The 18,800-nt window shown below is 46.3% G+C and overlaps 1 protein-coding gene across 5 annotated transcripts in view; it reads right to left on the bottom strand.

Moving 5' to 3' along the window:
- LOC119953068 (transcriptional regulator ATRX homolog) overlaps nt 1-18,800 on the bottom strand; it is a 608,924-nt gene that overhangs the window by 255,128 nt on the left and 334,996 nt on the right. For all 5 annotated transcript variants that reach the window (XM_038776923.1, XM_038777098.1, XM_038777278.1 and 2 more), the window contains 6 exons: nt 15,169-15,234; nt 13,423-13,488; nt 12,196-12,261; nt 11,356-11,421; nt 8,502-8,567; nt 6,858-6,911 (listed from right to left, as the gene is read on the bottom strand). In XM_038776923.1, the coding sequence (XP_038632851.1) occupies nt 6,858-6,911; nt 8,502-8,567; nt 11,356-11,421; nt 12,196-12,261; nt 13,423-13,488; nt 15,169-15,234 (384 nt within the window). The remainder of the gene's footprint in view (nt 1-6,857; nt 6,912-8,501; nt 8,568-11,355; nt 11,422-12,195; nt 12,262-13,422; nt 13,489-15,168; nt 15,235-18,800) is intronic.

The following is an 18,800-nucleotide window of genomic DNA, read 5'->3' as shown; positions in this document are numbered from 1 at the left end:
GATGGTGTGGGAGACAGCAGTGCCACAAGCTCTAGGTCCTCGTCCGTCATTATGTCTGAGGGGTCATCGTCCCATTCATTTCTGGCGGCAGGCTGCACGCGGCCCATGTACTCTTCTCCCTCATTTGACCCTGCTGACTGTGTCGCCGTGTATGCGTCCTGCTTGAAGGTCCCGGTCCTGGGTGACGTCCTGCCACCCTCTGGCATGCGGCCCTGGGTGCGGTGGTGCTGGCGGTTCTCCGGCTGGGTGTGGCATTAGACGTCCCTGGATGTTCGTCAGCACGCCCTAGGGAACAGAATAAGACGGGGTTATTTAGACACGCTCGGCCGGGCGTTGGATAGTCCAGTGGGCTGAGTGTGAGGGGAGAGAGGATTGGGGGGGGGAGGGGTTCAGTGGGCTGAGTGTGAGGGGAGAGAGGATGGGGGGGAGGTTCAGTGGACTAAGTGTGAGGGGAGAGAGAGGATGGGGGGATCCAGTGGCCTAAGTGTGAGGGCAGAGAGGATGGGGGGGTCCAGTGGGCTGAGTGTGAGGGGAGAGAGAGGATGGGGGGTCCAGTGTCCTGTGAGGGCAGAGAGGATGGGGGAGTCCAGTGGGATGAGTGTGAGGGCAGAGAGGATGGGGGGGGGGGGGGGGTCCAGTGGGCTGGGTGTGAGGGCAGAGAGGATGGGGGGTCCAGTGGGCTGAGTGTGAGGGCAGAGAGGATGGGGGGGGAGTCCAGTGGGCTGAGTGTGAGGGCAAAGAGGATGGGGGGGTCCAGTGGGCGGAGTGTGAGGGCAGAGAGGAAGGGCTGGAGGGGGGGGGGGGGGGGGCTGTTATGCAGGGTTGTCTCACTTGGTTCTGCACCGCCAACCTAGCATTGCGCGACCTCTCGGGTGGCAGATCCCCCAGCAAGGTCCAGAGCCCTCTGTTCAAAGGCGGTCAGGGGGTGCATTATGGGAGAACCCCCTCCGGTCTTGTTGCGCTCCCGGTTGTTGTACGCAGTCTTGTCCTGTTGGGGGGGGGCATAGATAGATCATTACAATTCGGCAGGTATCAGCAGGCCGTTCAGATATTTGCACAGGTTGGGGGAAAAGTTGCAGTTAAACCATGGCACTAGGGGGTCGCAGCGCTCATGTGGGTCTGTGACAACTTTGGTAACCACCCTCCACTCACTCTCGCCCCCCCTCCCCCTCTCCCTCCCGCCCAGGGGGGGAGGTGGGTGATGAGGGACTTGTGGGGGGGGGGGGGGGGTTGTTGTGACCCGGGGGCACCCTCTTGGCACTTACCCTGGCAGCTGGTGAGGTCGTGGAGCTTCTTCCGGCACTGCACCGAGGGATGTGCCCCACAGCACTCACTGCCGTGCCCACCTCACGCCAGGCCCGTCGCACGACACTGGCAGGGTGGCGATGCCCTTTTCTAGGGCAGATGATGCTCCTCCACTGCTCCACGGCATCTAGGAGGGTCTCCATGTCACTTTCGGTGAACCTCGGCGCGGCCCTCCATGGCTCCGTCATCCTCAGTCTGCTGACCTGGTCGCCCGCGCCTTTTCACGACGCGGAGCGGCGTCATACCGACGTCATTCGGGCGTCGCACCATTCTCGCGTCATCGCCCACGTGATTCCCGCGGCCCCGCTCCTAGCCCATTTCTGGGGCCTGAATTGCTTGGGAACGGGGCAGTGGGGAGCCGCCGTGAAACTCGGCCGAGTTCACGACGGCTTTGCCGATTTTGTCCGGTTGGGGAGAATTCCGCCCTAAGTTTGGAGTTTGGAGGCAGTTTGGAGAAATCAATGGAGGTTAGCGGCGTGGTCCTGCTGATCATGGCCACAGATGGTGATGTTGTACAAGTACGGAAACGTGGCCCGCAGCCCGTACTGGTCCACCATTTGGTCGATTGCTCGTTGGAACACCGAGACCCCATTCGTGATGCCAAAGGGAACCCGGAGGAAGTGGAAGAGGCGGCCGTCGGCCTCAAACGCCGTGAAGTGGCAGTCCCAGGGACGGATTGGGAGCTGGCGGTATGCAGACTTCAGATCCACCGTGGAGAAGACGCGATAGTAGGCGATCTGATTCACCATGTCTGCAATCCTGGGGAGTGGGTACGCATTAGAGGAGCGTGAACCGATTACTGGTTTGGCTATAGTCCACTACCATTCGGAATTTTCCCCGGTCTTGACGACCACCACCTGAGCTCTCCAGGGGCTATTACTGGCCTCTATGATCCCCTCACATAGGAGCCTATGGACCTCGGTTCTGATAAACACCCTGTCCTGCAGGCTGTATCGCCTGCTGCGAGTGGCTATGGGTTTGCAGTCCGGCGTTAGAGTGGCGAAGAGTGGAGGGGGGTCGATTTTTAGCGTAGCGAGGCTGCAAATAGTGAGTGGGGGCAATGGCCCGCCGAAGCTGAGTGTGAGGCTTTTCAGGTTACACTGGCAGTCAAGTCCCAGTAGGAGTGGGGCGCAGAGTTCAGGGAGCACGTACAGCTGGACGTTCGAGCAGCTAGTGCCCTGGATCGTTAGGGTAGCGACCGTGCGCACTTTGAGGTGAACAGAGTGATAGCCAGAAGCGAGGGAGATAGTTTGCCGTGCAGGGAAGATAGGGAGCGAACATCGTCTTACCAGATCTGGGTGTACGAAGCTCTTGGTGCTCCCGGAGTCAAAGAGGCACGGTGTCCTGCACCCGTTGATTTCAATGGTCATCATGGAGTTGCGGAGATGTTTCGGACGCGACTGGTCCAACGTCACCGCGCTGAGTTGCGGGTAGTCGGCGGCTCGATCAGCTGTGCTGGAGTGGCCCCGTGATGATTGCCCTCTGAATTCGTAGCCTTCGAGGCGATTTTCTGAGTGAGGAGAGGAAGGATCCCAAGATGGCCGCCCCCGTGGATTGCACATGGTGGGCGGCGAGGAAGATGGCGGCCCCCATGAGTCGCACATGGCCAGCCGCGTGGAGGGAGTTGCCAAGATGGCGACCCCCATGAGTCGCACGTGTCATTTGGGGGCGGAGTCGGAGTACAGGCCGCAGCATTTCGGGGCCTGCGGACCTGTGGAGTTTGAAAACGAGTGCTCTGGGAGGCTGCGGGAGAGTTAGGAGATGGGGCCTGAGATTCATGCCTAAATTGCCAGGCAGACCCAAGCATAGTGTCCCCTGCGACCGCAGCGGTTGTAGGTCGCGTTACGGGACGGGCAATACTGCCGCGGGTGCTGGGGCTGACCGCAAAAATGGCACCCTGGAGCTGCGTGGTGGCTGGGTGGCCACGCGGCGCAGGCCTGGGGAAGTCGCTGGTCGGGGGCCCAGGATGGGATCGTTAGGTCCGCGGAGAACAAGGTGAGGCTGCGGAATGAGACCTCCATGGTGGTAGCCAATTCTACCATGCCCTCTAGATTCTGGGCCCCTTTTTCGAGCAACCGCTGGCGTACATAGTTTGATCTGAGGCCTGCCACGTACACATCCCTGACAGCGAGCTCCATGTGCTGTTCGGCTGATACAGTTTGGTAATTACAGTCCCGAGCTAAAGTCTTTAAGTCCCGCAGGAATTCTTCCAACGACTCTGCGGGGCGCTGGCGGCATAGACCTCGTTGATGGGCCTCACGTACATTCGATCTAGCATGGCTAGGGCCCCCGTATACGAGTTAGTACTATTGAGTTGAGTAGATATACGGAGGCTCACCCTTGCGTGCAGTAGACTGAGTTTCTTCTCCTCTGTAGTTTCTGGAGTACTTGATTCAGCCAGGTAGGCCTTAAAACATCTGAGCCAGCGTTGAAAGATTTCTCTTGCCTCTGCAGCCTGCAGGTCGAGTTCTAGTCGGTCAGGTTTGAGGGCTGATTCCATAGTCGTTTCCTTAGTCGTTTTCTTCTAGTTTCCTAAGACTATTAAATTGATGTGACCATCAATTCACAAGACACGTGGTTGGAAGTGAACAGTGGTTTTAATAGTCTTACAACAGAGCCTGCCTGCGACGTGATGAACTGGCAGACAGGCTCACGACTGCAAAGCTTTATATTTCCGGTTAATGGGAGGAGCCATGGGCGGAGCCATGGTCGGAGCCAAGGGTGGAGCCCAGTACAAACTCCTCATCTCCCCCTATGGGCAGAGCCACGCAACTGCTCGTATACCAAGCTAACATGAATACAGCACATCATATAACAACAGTGTGAATTACGCGGAATGTGATTCACCACACACCTTTGTTTAACATGAATCTAATTCGAATGTTACCCTTCCTTACACGGAACCAAACTCCCTAAATCTTATGTCTTATTTCTAATATCCAACTACACAGCCATAGGTTACAACCTCTGTTTCCTGGAAATTTACGATCATGAAGTAATTCAGGATGATGGTATATTTCTTCCTCACAAACCTTGAAATCCCATCACTTCATCCCTGAATCTGGTACAATATATAAGCTACAGATGTAAACATGTGCCTCTTGTTTTTCCTCCAAACCACATCCCAAACAGCTTCTCTCTCGTGCTAATCTTTCCCCTTATGCATATATGCTTTCAGATACACAAGAACTACTATTTGCCCAACCAGTGATACCTGAGGACGAAGCAGAGTGGAAGAGCAGATTCTGATGAAGAAGCATAATAACTTTACCTGACATTCAGTCACTTGCTCAGATACTGGCACAGCATTTACTTTATCGGGTAGTTTATAGGTGACACATGGGGAGACATTGGACACGAATGGCTGAACCAGGATAGGGAGAATAGACAGCCCTTGAGGTTGTAAAAAAATTCTGCTACAGGGGACTCAGATGAAGACTTCAATGGGGTGGTATTTAGGAAAAGACTGATGGGCATGCACAGATAAATGTTTTGTCCATTGGCAGGGAACCACTGTTTACTGTCAAGCAGTATTCTTTCCAACATGGAGGCGCTGACCAACCTCATGAATACCGTTGCAAACCCTGTGATGGTGCAGCCTGAAGGCTAATGTCTTAGCTTCCCCTGAAGTACAGGCAATGGCCTTACAATGTCTGAATGCTGCAATGGAAGTTCAGATTGGGGTCAGGAGCTGCTTGCCATTATGGAAGCACAGCCTGCTGCCATGCAGATTCAGATTACTTTCTTCAAGCTTCTGATGGCAGTTCTCAAAGGGATTTGCAAGTTTCACATCAATCCAGTAATCTATGAGTCTGCAGATTTTTCAGATTGTTAAAGTGTCATTCTGAGGGAATAGCAATGGCTTGATGGAGACATCTCAAGATGAAAACAGTCAAACTCCTACCACTGCCACTCAGTCAGCGCAGCCACTGTTGACTGTCAATCAGCTGCCCAAATTAAGATTGCACATGCTGAGGTAGTACGGTCTTCAGCCGGACTTCAAGGTCTAGAAGTGCCTGACTTTATCCTGCATGGCTAGCGGTGATGTTCCTTATTGAAAATCAGCACTGCTCCATGCTGCAGTTCACAACAGACACTAAAGTAAGACACAATGGTCTATGGTTGAGAATTCTGTCATTGGATTAATAATTGGATAGAGTTGATATGGAATGGTTGTTTTATTACAGAATCTACAGGGGCTGGTTTAGCTCACAGGCTAAATCAATGGCTTTTAAAGCAGACCAAGCAGGCCAGCAGCACGGTTCGTATTCCCATACCAGCCTCCCCGGACAGGCGCTGGAATGTGACGACTAGGGGCTTTTCACAGTAACTTAATTGAAGCCTACTCGCGACAATAAGCGATTTTCATTTCATTTTTCTTTCATTTCAGGGTTTTGGCCAAGAGGATACCGTGATCATCTGTAATGGAGGGCTGGTAAAGTATGGAATTGTAGAACATTTCACTCCACTCATTCCCTCTGATTGTAAGAACTTTTATCAATGCCTTCAAGACTCTGTAGTAGCAAGAAGTCAAAGGCATGTACCCTGAAAATTGGATGACGGCAGCTTTAAGCCGCATGGGTATGAGGCCTACATGAGCCTGATGCTGAAGAAAGAATGTGCAAGGTTACCGAGATAAGACAGGGGTATAAAACCAGTAAATATGTTCTTTCAGACAGTCAATACAGTTTCGATGGGCCAAATAACCTCCTTTTTCACTGTGATTCAGCGGTGCATATATATATAAGAGGTGTTCACAGCATTAATGAGGTCGGAAATGGAAGGTTGTGTATCAAATCAGCATTGGACACTGGCTGGCATAATAGAACCATAGATTTCTTACAGTGCAGAGAGAGGCCATTTGGCCAATCAAGTCTGCACCGAGCCCCCATAAGAATCCCCCCCCCCCCCCCCCCCCCCCCCCCCCCCCCCCCCCCCCCCCCCCCCCCCCCCCCCCCCCGGCAAGCTCACCTCCCCACCCATCTAATCTTTGGTCACTAAGGGGCAATTTAGGATGGATAATCCACCCAACATGAACATGTTAGGACTGTCTACTTTGCATATTTACAGCCCACTGATGGGATGCTCATGCTATATTACTCTTGAAGACATTAATTGGTGTGGACTGTGTTAAAAGTATTGGGTATGGACACACCTGCCATTTTCACCTAGACTGGCACTCATAGTACTGCTGGTATCGCTGAATCCAATTTTGCAGCCTGTGGCTTTATTTCTCTTTCCACAAATGGGGACCTGCTGAGTATTTCCAACATTTTCTGTTTTATTTCAGATTTTAAATATTGACAGTATTTTGTTTGTAATACCTTCAGTAGGTTTGAGAACTTAAGCAAGGGCAGGAGAACATTTTAGAAGGGAGAAGGAGAAAGTAGTCACCAATTTTAAATAGCCTAAAGTGGTTGAAGACGACCAAAATTGGTAAGTTATAGCCACTGCTGCATATTTAGATGACAGCAAAAACAAATTCAGTCAAAACTAAAAAGCAATGAAGTGAAAAAGAATGGGCGAAATTGTAAAATATCTAATTAATTTACCTTTCTGAATGGACATGAATTCCTCTTGAATAGTATCGGTGAAAGAAGCAATCGCTTTTAAGGATAACAATAATATTATTAAACACAAACAAATCTGTATCAACCACTACATCGATAACTAAATACTTTCCCTACCAATATCATTTAAAAAATCAAACATTCCTAGTACTGGCAAGGTAGAAAAGAGTAATGAAACCACAGAGCAGATAATGTGGTCTCAAAACAGAAGCAAAGGAACCACTTCTTCTCCACAGCACATACCTGTAACACAGACCTCACACGATGATGTAAGTTCATCCCATTGCTATGTTATTGTGACATGATTGGTGTTCAGCATGTGACAAGCTGGAATCCTTCCGGGATCAAGGGGCATAACATCCAGAACCCACAGCCTTTCAAGGGCTGATGCTGACCATAAAGTAAAAATGCTATTCAGAAGCTCAAATATCTGTTGTGAGGTAGATATAGGCCTGGGCATTCCCAATTGTTACTAAACTCACCCTGCCAGCATAAAAATTGAGGATGGACAGAAAAATGGCATTGAGGTTATTAATTGGCCAGTTAAGGGTCTCAATTGGGACAAGGACGGGTTGGCCAGGCTGGGGCTTGCCACTCACATCGTAAAATTGCAGAGTCTAGGGTTGGCAGGAGGCTGTTAGGAAGACCATCCAAGGAACGTTAGGCCCACTCTTCTGCCTGTAAACCTGCTGGTGGGGGAATATAAAATTTTGCCCATAGAGAGGTTTAGGAGTAAGCTCTGCAGAGAATGATGCCTCTATTTCATGAACAAGGCTGTCACTGTGCTACGCCATCTGTACCGAGCCAACCTGCAGATTTCTTTAACAAGATGACTTTTCGCATAAGCGCAAAAGTCAACATTGCATTGATAATTTTTACTGTGTGCTCCTTCTAAGTGACCACTGGACAGCAGGCCAGATCACCTGATCTGCTGTCCATATAAATTCAATTAAATCAAATAAGTGTATGCATGAAGGGCATAATATATTCATTTATTTTCCCTGTGAATATAGGTGTAAGCTGAACAGATCATTTTTTATTTTATCGCTTATGGGGTGCCCTGTTGTGGCCACAGTAACTCTGTGGTTGATATGAACAGAAAGGATTTCCACCCAATCAATATGCAAGTATCATTGTACCTGTAGAAATTTTCATGAAAACCAGTGACAAATTTCCTCAGGATATCCTAATAATTCCTCCATTTTTTGCCAATCATTCGTGCCTAAATTATTTCAAGGCACATAGGAATTGGAGAAATGACAATCATGAGATCAGGATTATGGTAAAATCAACATGGATCAATTTACAAAGGATCAATTTACGTTTGGAAGGAAAATTCTCAAGTATCAGCTGATGTCATAGAAATTGAAACAATTAATTTCAGGCAAATTTTCTGTCAGAAGCTGCCACTGAAATAATTTTTGAGCAGAACGAAGAACTAAAGAAATGCACATATCAAATTGTGTGGATATAGATAGTAACATTCTCCAATGTCCATCTAATGGCATACATTAAAAATGTAGATGAATAACTCGTGAATATAATTACACTGACAAGTAAACAGAGAGATTGCCGAGTAATGATATATAGTTTGAAGCACTACCATATACATGCATTTTTACATACCTTTTAGCTTGTGACAAGAATTTAAATCTGGTATTTCACCACTTAGTTTCGATTGATCTTTTGTCCCTGAAATTCATTACAAAAGTAGTATAAATAGCACCAGGTAAGATGTAGAAAGGTAACTTTTCCTATTTTCCTTTCTGTTCAGTTCCTCAATCCATTTCAAGAATAACAATTACAATTTCTTGCATTGATTAGCGTGAATAATAACATTAAACATCCCAGCGATAGGCACATGTAACTGCCCACCTGATCAAGGTATATTGAAGGGGGGCAGTGAGGAGGGGGGAATGCAGAACTACTTCTTGATTACACAGCTCTGCACTTTTAAGTCTTCCCGTCTCACCACTCTTCATGCTACCTATTTCTACCAGATTTCAATCCTTCACCTACTGCTGCTACAGTCACTCTGCTATTTCTAACATCGTATTACTACTTTTCTCACTTCATATATATCTCGGCAAAGTTGTCATGACCCAACCCTTACATGCACATCTTTAAATCATCTTCTAGGCCATCCAAACACACTCCCTCCTTTCTTCTAGTACAAGCCAACACACAATGGCTGAAATTTAAGCCACCCCCCCCCCCAACAAAAACAAATTTGATTGTGCGCCATTTAATTGGGCAGGATAAGACCATAAGACCATAAAATCATAAGACATAGGAGCAGAATTAGGTCACTCGAACCATCGAGTCTGCTCCGTCATTCAATCGAGGCTGATATTTTCTCATCCCCATTCTCCTGTCTTCGCCCCATAACCCCTGATCCCCTTATTAATAAAGAACCTATCTATCTTTGTCTTAAAGACACTCAGTGATTTGGCCTCCACAGCCTTCTGCGGTAAAGAGTTCCACAGATTCACCACCCTCTGGCTGAAGAACTTCCTCCTCATCTCAGTTTTAAAGGATCATCCCTTTAGTTTGAGATGGTGTCCTCTGGTTCTAGTTTTTCCTAAAAGTGAAAACATCCTCTCCACGTCCACACTATCCAGACCTATCCAGACTATCAAGGCCCCCATAGCAAGTATACATACAAATGCCCTAAGTTCAGGTTATTTTACAACTGAACAGGGGTACAAGGCAGGGGTGTCCATTTTCTCCACTGTTGTTTGCCTTAGCAATCGAGCTGATGGCCATTGGATTGAGCATGGGGGGAGGGAGCATAGGGTGTCCTTACATGCGGATGATTTGTTACTATATATCGTGGACCCGCTCTCCAATGTGGGGGAGATAATGGAGCTGCTCAGGAAGTTTGGCTCCTTTTCGGTGTACATTAATGGCATTCAAAAGGCATCTTGACAAATACATGGATAAAATTGGATTAGAGGGATACCGCACAAGATAGTGCGGAGGGTTTTGGCCAAGGCAGGATGACCGGTGCAGGCTTGGAGGGTCGAAGGGCCTGTTCCTGTGCTGTATTGTTCTTTGTTCATTGAGGCACCAATGGTCCTCTCTACCACCGCATTTGTTGGCAAATGGCAGTGGTTGTATCTTTCATCAGTGTCTGTTTTTGTGCATCTGACAGGTGTCACCAGCCACTTTTTATTTTTTTTAAATTTATTTTTTATAAATTTGGAGTACCCAATTACTTTTTTTCCAATTAAGGGGAAATTTAGCATGGACAATCCACCTAACCTTCACATCTTTGGATTGTGAGGGTGAAACCCACACAGACACGGGAGAATGTGCAAACTCCACACGGACAGTGACCAGGACCGGGATTCAAACCCGGTCCTCAGTGCCGCATCCAAGTGCTAACAACTGCGCCACATGCTGCCCAAGCAGCCACCTTTTCAATGGGTAACCTTTGTCACCAATCAACGAGCTGTCAAGGCAAGGTGGATCAGCGAAGATGCTGGGCACCTGTGAGTGGCAAAGAATGGCTGAAGTGTTTAAACTGCACCAAAATCTTGCATACATGCAGTATGTGAGCACATACAGTCTGAACATTCATAAAGTGAAAACCCTTCCTGTTAACAAAGACACCCAGCTGGCTAGCTATCGCCTTGATGGACACTTGGGTGCAATCAATGACACCCTGGATATAGGGGGAAACTGAAATGGTGTTGGATCCTCTCACTTGCTCACCCTGGGTAAACTGGTCCTTCCTGAAATGAATGAATCTTCTCACATGCCTAAACAGGAAGTCAGTGACCAACCTGATACAGCTGTGTGCTGCTGACTGAGAGACTCCACATATATCACCCGCAGTGCCCTCTGAAGCATTAATGTTAATGCCACAGTGGCCTTTAGAGCCACGGGCATTGGAGTTCACCCACACAATTGGGTGGCAGAAGCACGTCATAGTTTCCCTTGAAAGCCAGAGCTTCCTGCGGCACTGGATCTTTGTCATGTCAAGGTAGTTTGATCCCAGTCTGTGCAACTTGGTATCAGGGTAGTGGTGTATTTTACGGGGTCTACTTGTCCTCTCTGTTGGTTCTGATCATCCTGTGCCTACACCTCTGCCTGAGAGGGATGCCTGTGCCCACCATGACTCCTCACTCTTTGTTTCCTCTCCTTTTCAGAGGAGGAGGTGTTCATTGCCAAGTGGACAATACTCATCTGCAAGTTCAAAAATGGGGCTCAGCCATGCACAAAGGGTAACAGAGGGGGCCAAACCTCCAATACCAGAGGACAAAAATATCTTGTGAGCTTCAAACTGTGATGAACCCAACACAGAAAACAGTCCATCAACACTCAAAAACACAACCTCACCTCACTCCGAGGAACACCTGCTTTACATCTCCAGTCACGCATGGAAAGCACACGTTAGCTCCTTGGCATAATTACAAAATTGCAAGAATAGAAAGATTGTCTACTGAGGACATATATTTTAAAGTTCTTCATATACCTCTTCGTTCACGACAAGGATCAAGGTTTGATAGTTCAGTGTCATGTTCAGAAAGACCTTCGTATTCTGAAATATGCAATAGAATTTGTATAATTAGCATCTGGCGAGGTATAAAAGATAATTCTACCTTCTTTCAATTTCTGTTCAGTTTTTTAATCTATTTCAGCCAAGGCTATTAAGGTTACTTGCACTAATTGGCATAAGTGATGCGATAGAGCTTCCAACTTGCCCCTCAGGCATAAACCTAGCTATACAGATTTGTTGCCTCGTGTACAAATGACAAAATCATCAAAGTTGAAAAACTGATTCATTTTTCTTACAATAGTTATCCCATCCACACCAGTTTCATGTTAAAATCTACTCAGATGTTACAAAAATATTTTCCAATCGTTTTCAGAAAGATTGGATTGCACCTGAATATTTGTGAGAAATTGGATGTGTGCAAGCTATTTAGGTGGGTGGGCGCATTCCAGCTGCAGTCACTGCCTCCCAGTGGCACTTCCAAGCAATGAAGTATTGCTGGTTTTTGATTTCAGCTCTTGGTGTGCAGGACCTCAGCTCACAGAGTCTCACAGAGATTGCGGGGAAGTTCTACCACTGTCCTGTTAGGCATATACCAAAACGTGGTGATGAACGGCTTTCAAGGCACTCCAGACAATGGTGATACCTCCTTCACCTACACTATATTGGGCAAAATGTATTGATAATGTGGGTAAATACCAAAGCAATTTTTACATCACCAATCACAGATCTAAAATACACAGTGTCTCCTTGGCATAATATCATTGGCAAAAGTAGAAAGATTGACTCATTACATATATTTTTGAGTATTTTATATACCTTCTCGTTCACGACAAGGATCATGATCTGATAGTTTCGTTCCACGTTTAGAAGGACCTTCCTTATCTGAAACACGCATTAAAATTTGTGAATTTGGCAGTTAATATGATATAAAAAATAACTCTTCCTTCTTTTCCTTCAGTTTCTTAATCCACTTCAGCCAAAGCTAATATAGTTACTTGCATTAATTGGCATGAATAATGGGATAGATCTTTCAACTTGCCCCTCAGGCTTAAAAGTAGCTATTGTGGTGACCCTAGCTTTAAGGCCAATTAAATTGGATATGCTAAATTGAAGAATTGGGCATTTTAAAATCATACTAGTCAAACCTCAGACAAGCTGTGATAATTCAGACTTTACTAAAGTCAAATACACAAGCAACACACAAACTGCCAGAACATGTCTGGACCTGCCCCCCCAAATCACCCTTCAAGGAGATCATTACACCCTATCGATATGCACAGGTCTATTGATCTTGGGTACCTCGAGTATTTTGTGGGTAATATAAAGGTTAATAAATATTGTTGAATTTTGAACTTGTGTTTGTGGTTAGTTTCCTCATAGATAAAGACACCCGAGGTAAAACCTTTGAGTAAGTAAACTGGTCGAAAGTACCTGTGGTTTACAGGTATAACACTAAACAGATCTGATGCTTGGTCTATTGGCAAAATTATCCAAAATTAAAACGTAATTTTTTTTCTTACAGTAGTCATCTCATCCACATTACCAGTTTCATGTGAAAGTCTATTCAAAAGTTACAAAAAAATATTTTCCAATCGTTTGCATAAAGATTGGACTGCACCTGAATATTTGTGAGAAATTGGATGTGTGCAAGCTATTTAGGTGGGTGGGTGCATTCCAGCTGCAGTCACTGCCTCCCAGTGGCACTTCCAATCAATGAAGTATTGCTGGTTTTTGGTTTCAGCTCTTGGTGTGCAGGACCTCAGCTCGCAGTCTCACAGAGATTGCGGGGAAGTTCTACCACTGTCCTGTTAGGCATATACCAAAACGTGGTGATGAACAGCTTTCAAGGCACTCCAGACAATGATGATACCTCCTTCACCTACACTATATTGGGCAAAATGTATTGATAATGTGGGTAAATACCAAAGCAATCTTTACATCTCCAGTCACAGATCTAAAACACACAGTGTCTCCTTGGCATAATATCATTGGCAAAAGTAGAAAGATTGACTCATTACATATATTTTTGAGTATTTTATATACCTTCTCGTTCACGACAAGGATCAAGATCTGATAGTTTCGTTCCACGTTTAGAAGGACCTTCCTTATCTGAAACACGCATTAAAATTTGTGAATTTGGCAGCTAATATGATATAAAAAATAACTCTTCCTTCTTTTCCTTCAGTTTCTTCTTTTTAAAAAAAATTTAGATTACCCAATTATTTTTTCCAATTAAGGGGCAATTTAGCGTGGCCAATCCACCTACTCTGCACATTTTTGGGTTGTAGGGGCGAAACCCACGCAGACACGGGGAGAATGTGCAAACTCCACACGGACAGTGTCCTTCAGTTTCTTAATCCACTTCAGCCAAAGCTAATATAGTTACTTGCACTAATTGGCATGAATAATGGGATAGATCTTTCAACTTGCCCCTCAGGCATAAATGTAGCTATTGTGGTGACCCTAGCTTTAAGGCTAATTAAATTGGATATGCTAAATTGAAGCATTGGGCATTTTAAAATCATACGAGCCAAACCTCAGACAAGCTGTTTGAATTCAGACTTTACTAAAGTCAAATACACAAGCAACACACAAACTGCCAGAACATGTCTGGACCTGCCCCCCCTAATCACCCTTCAAGGAGATCATTACACCCTATGGATATGCACAGGTCTATTGATCTTGGGTACCTCGAATATTTTGTGGGTAATATAAGGGTTAATAAATATTGTTGAATTTTGAACTTGTGTTTGTGGTTAGTTTCCTCATAGATAAAGACACCCGAGGTAAAACCTTTGAGTAAGTAAACTGGTCGAAAGTACCTGTGGTTTTACAGGTATAACACTAAACAGATCTGATGCTTGATCTATTGGCAAAATTATCCAAAATTAAAAAGTAATTTTTTTTCTTACAGTAGTCATCTCATCCACATTACCAGTTTCATGTGAAAGTCTATTCAAAAGTTACAAAAAAATATTTTCCAATCTTTTGCAGAAAGATTGGATTGCAGCTGAATATTTGTGAGAAATTGGATGAATGCAGGCTATTTAGATGGTGTGGGCTGCACGGTGGCACAGTGGATAGCACTGCCACCTCACAGCTCCTGGGTACTGTGTTCATTTCTGGCCTCGGGTGACTGTGGAGTTTGCACTTCCTCCCTATGTCGGCAGGGGTTTCCTCCAGGTGCTCTAGTTTCTTTCCACGGTGCAAAGATGTGCCGGTTAAGTGGATTGGCCAAACTAATTTTCCCCTGAGTGTCCAAAAGGTGAGGTGGGGTTACTAGGTTATGGGGATAGGGTGGAAGCATGGGCTTAGAGGGGGGTGCTCTTTCTATAGGCCAGTGCAGACTTGATGGGCTGAATGACCTCCTCCTGCAGTAACTGCTTCCCCAGTGGTAATATCAAGCAATGAAGTGTTGCTCGCCTTTGTTTGGCCTGCAGCTCCGCGTGTGCAGGACATCAGCCCATAGAGTTTTTGGGGAAGGCCCACCACTACCCTACTAAGTGCATGATTGGCACTTAATTCTGGAGGTATACCCAAAAAGAGATGACATGCGGCTTGCACTGGCACTCCAGCCATGACAAGACCTTCTGTACCTACATTACCTTGGGCAAATTTATTGTGGATACAGGTGAATACTAGATCAAGGTCACACAAGGCATAGATGATTTACATCTTTACATCTCCAGTCACACATCAAAAGCACACATTGCCTCCTTGGCATTATTACATCGGCAAAAATGGAAAGATTGTCTGCTGGTGACCTAAATTTTAAAGCATTTCATATACCTTTTTGTTCACGGCACGGTTCAAGATCTGACGATTCTGATCCACGTTTAGAAGAACCTCGTTTACCTGAAATATGCATCACAATTTGTGTATTTAGCACCTGGTGAGGTATAAAAGATAACTCCTCCTTATTTTCCGGGTCCTTAAGGGGGAGGGGGAGCAGACCCAAGTCGTAGTCCACATTGGCACTAACGACATAGGTAGGAAAGGGGACAAGGATGTCAGGCAGGCCTTTAGGGAGCTAGGATGGAAGCTCAGAGCGAGAACAAACAGAGTTGTTATCTCTGGGTTGTTGCCCGTGCCACGTGATAGTGAGATGAGGAATAGGGAGAGAGAGCAATTAAACACGTGGCTACAGGGATGGTGCAGGCGGGAGGGATTCAGATTTCTGGATAACTGGGGCTCTTTCTGGGGAAGGTGGGACCTCTATAGACAGGATGGTCTACATCTGAACCTGAGGGGCACCAATATCCTGGGGGGGAGATTTGTTAGTGCTCTTTGGGGGGGTTTAAACTAATTCAGCAGGGGCATGGGAACCTGGATTGTAGTTTTGGGGTACGGGAGATTGAGAGTATAGAGGTCAGAAGCACAGATTTGACTTCGCAAGAGTGTGCCAGTGTTCAGGTAGGTGGTTTGAAGTGTGTCTACTTCAATGCCAGGAGTATACGAAATAAGGTAGGGGAACTGGCAGCATGGGTTGGTACCTGGGACTTCGATGTTGTGGCCATTTCAGAGACATGGATAGAGCAGGGACAGGAATGGTTGTTGCAGGTTCCGGGGTTTAGGTGTTTTAGTAAGCTCAGAGAAGGGGGCAAAAGAGGGGGAGGTGTGGCGCTGCTAGTCAAGGACAGTATTACGGTGGCGGAAAGGATGCTAGATGGGGACTCTTTTTCTGAGGTAGTATGGGCTGAGGTTAGAAACAGGAAAGGAGAGGTCACCCTGTTGGGAGTTTTCTATAGGCCACCTAATAGTTCTAGGGATGTAGAGGAAAGGATGGCGAAGATGATTCTGGAAAAGAGCGAAAGTAACAGGGTAGTTGTTATGGGAGACTTTAACTTTCCAAATATTGACTGGAAAAGATATAGTTCGAGTACATTAGATGGGTCATTCTTTGTACAATGTGTGCAGGAGGGTTTCCTGACACAATATGTTGACAGGCCAACAAGAGGCGAGGCCACATTGGATTTGGTTTTGGGTAATGAACCAGGCCAGGTGTTAGATCTGGAGGTAGGTGAGCACTTTGGAAACAGTGACCACAATTCGGTGACCTTTACGTTAGTGATGGAAAGGGATAAGTATACCCCGCAGGGCAAGAGTTATAGCTGGGGGAAGGGCAATTATGATGCCATTAGACATGACTTAGGATGTGTTGGTTGGAGAAGTAGGCTGCAAGGGTTGGGCACACTGGATATGTGGAGCTTGTTCAAGGAACAACTATTGCATGTTCTTGATAAGTACGTACCAGTCAGGCAGGGAGGAAGGGGTCGAGCGAGGGAACCGTGGTTTACCAAAGAAGTGGAATCTCTTGTTAAGAGGAAGAAGGAGGCCTATGTGAAGATGAGGCATGAAGTTTCAGTTGGGGCGTTTGATAGTTACAAGGAAGCGAGGAAGGATCTAAAGAGAGAGCTGAGACGAGCAAGGAGGGGACATGAGAAGTCTTTGGCAGGTAGGATCAAGGAAAACCCAAAAGCTTTCTATAGGTATGTCAGGAATAAAAGAATGACTAGGGTAAGAGTAGGGCCAGTCAAGGACAGTGGTGGGAAGTTGTGTGTGGAGGCTGAGGAGATAAGCGAGATACTAAATGAATACTTTTCGTCAGTATTCACTCAAGAAAAAGATAATATTGTGGAGGAGAATGCTGAGACCCAGGCTATTAGAATAGATGCCATTGAGGTGCGTAGGGAAGAAGTGTTGGCAATTCTGGACAAGGTGAAAATAGATAAGTCCCCGGGGCCGGATGGGATTTATCCTAGGATTCTCTGGGAAGCCAGGGAAGAGATTGCTGAGCCTTTAGCTTTGATTTTTAGGTCATCATTGGCTACAGGAATAGTGCCAGAGGACTGGAGGATAGCAAATGTGGTCCCTTTGTTCAAGAAGGGGAGTAGAGATAACCCCGGTAACTATAGGCCGGTGAGCCTAACGTCTGTGGTGGGTAAGGTCTTGGAGAGGATTATAAAAGATACGATTTATAATCATCTAGATAGGAATAATATGATTAGGGATAGTCAGCATGGTTTTGTGAAGGGTAGGTCATGCCTCACAAACCTTATCGAGTTCTTTGAGAAGGTGACTGAACAGGTAGACGAGGGTAGAGCAGTTGATGTGGTGTATATGGATTTCAGTAAAGCGTTTGATAAGGTTCCCCACGGTCGGCTATTGCAGAAAATACGGAGGCTGGGGATTGAGGGTGATTTAGAGATGTGGATCAGAAATTGGCTAGTTGAAAGAAGACAGAGAGTGGTAGTTGATGGGAAATGTTCAGAATGGAGTTCAGTTACGAGTGGCGTACCACAAGGATCTGTTCTGGGGCCGTTGCTGTTTGTCATTTTTATAAATGACCTAGAGGAGGGCGCAGAAGGATGGGTGAGTAAATTTGCAGACGACACTAAAGTCGGTGGAGTTGTAGACAGTGCGGAAGGATGTTGCAGGTTACAGAGGGACATAGATAAGCTGCAGAGCTGGGCTGAGAGGTGGCAAATGGAGTTTAATGTGGAGAAGTGTGAGGTGATTCACTTTGGAAAGAATAACAGGAATGCGGAATATTTGGCTAATGGTAAAATTCTTGGTAGTGTGGATGAGCAGAGGGATCTCGGTGTCCATGTACATAGATCCCTGAAAGTTGCCCCCCAGGTTGATAGGGTTGTGAAGAAGGCCTATGGTGTGTTGGCCTTTATTGGTAGAGGGATTGAGTTCCGGAGCCATGAGGTCATGTTGCAGTTGTACAAAACTCTAGTACGGCCGCATTTGGAGTATTGCGTACAGTTCTGGTCGCCTCATTATAGGAAGGACGTGGAAGCCTTGGAACGGGTGCAGAGGAGATTTGCCAGGATGTTGCCTGGTATGGAGGGAAAATCTTATGAGGAAAGGCTGATGGACTTGAGGTTGTTTTCGTTAGAGAGAAGGTTAAGAGGTGACTTAATAGAGGCATACAAAATGATCAGAGGGTTAGATAGGGTGGACAGCGAGAGCCTTCTCCCGCGGATGGAGGTGGCTAGCACGAGGGGACATAGCCTTAAATTGAGGGGTAATAGATATAGGACAGAGGTCAGAGGTGGGTTTTTAACGCAAAGAGTGGTGAGGCCGTGGAATGCCCTACCTGCAACAGTAGTGAACTCGCCAAAATTGAGGGCATTTAAAAATTTATTGGATAAGCATATGGATGATAAGGGCATAGTGTAGGTTAGATGGCCTTTAGTTTTTTTCCATGTCGGTGCAACATCGAGGGCCGAAGGGCCTGTACTGCACTGTATCGTTCTATGTTCTATGTTCTATTTTCTTTAAATTATGTTCAGTTTCTTCATCTACTTCAACCAAGGCTATTATAGTTATTTGCACTAATTGGCAGGAATATCAGGATAGACCTTCAAATTTGCCCCTCAGCCATAAAACTAGCTATATTGATCTGTTGCTTG

Source organism: Scyliorhinus canicula, chromosome 1 (genome assembly GCF_902713615.1).
Source record: "Scyliorhinus canicula chromosome 1, sScyCan1.1, whole genome shotgun sequence".
NCBI classification, from domain to species: Eukaryota; Metazoa; Chordata; class Chondrichthyes; order Carcharhiniformes; family Scyliorhinidae; genus Scyliorhinus; species Scyliorhinus canicula.
The sequence above is the reverse complement of the archived record's forward strand: the minus strand, read 5'-3'. Positions and strand labels throughout refer to the sequence as shown.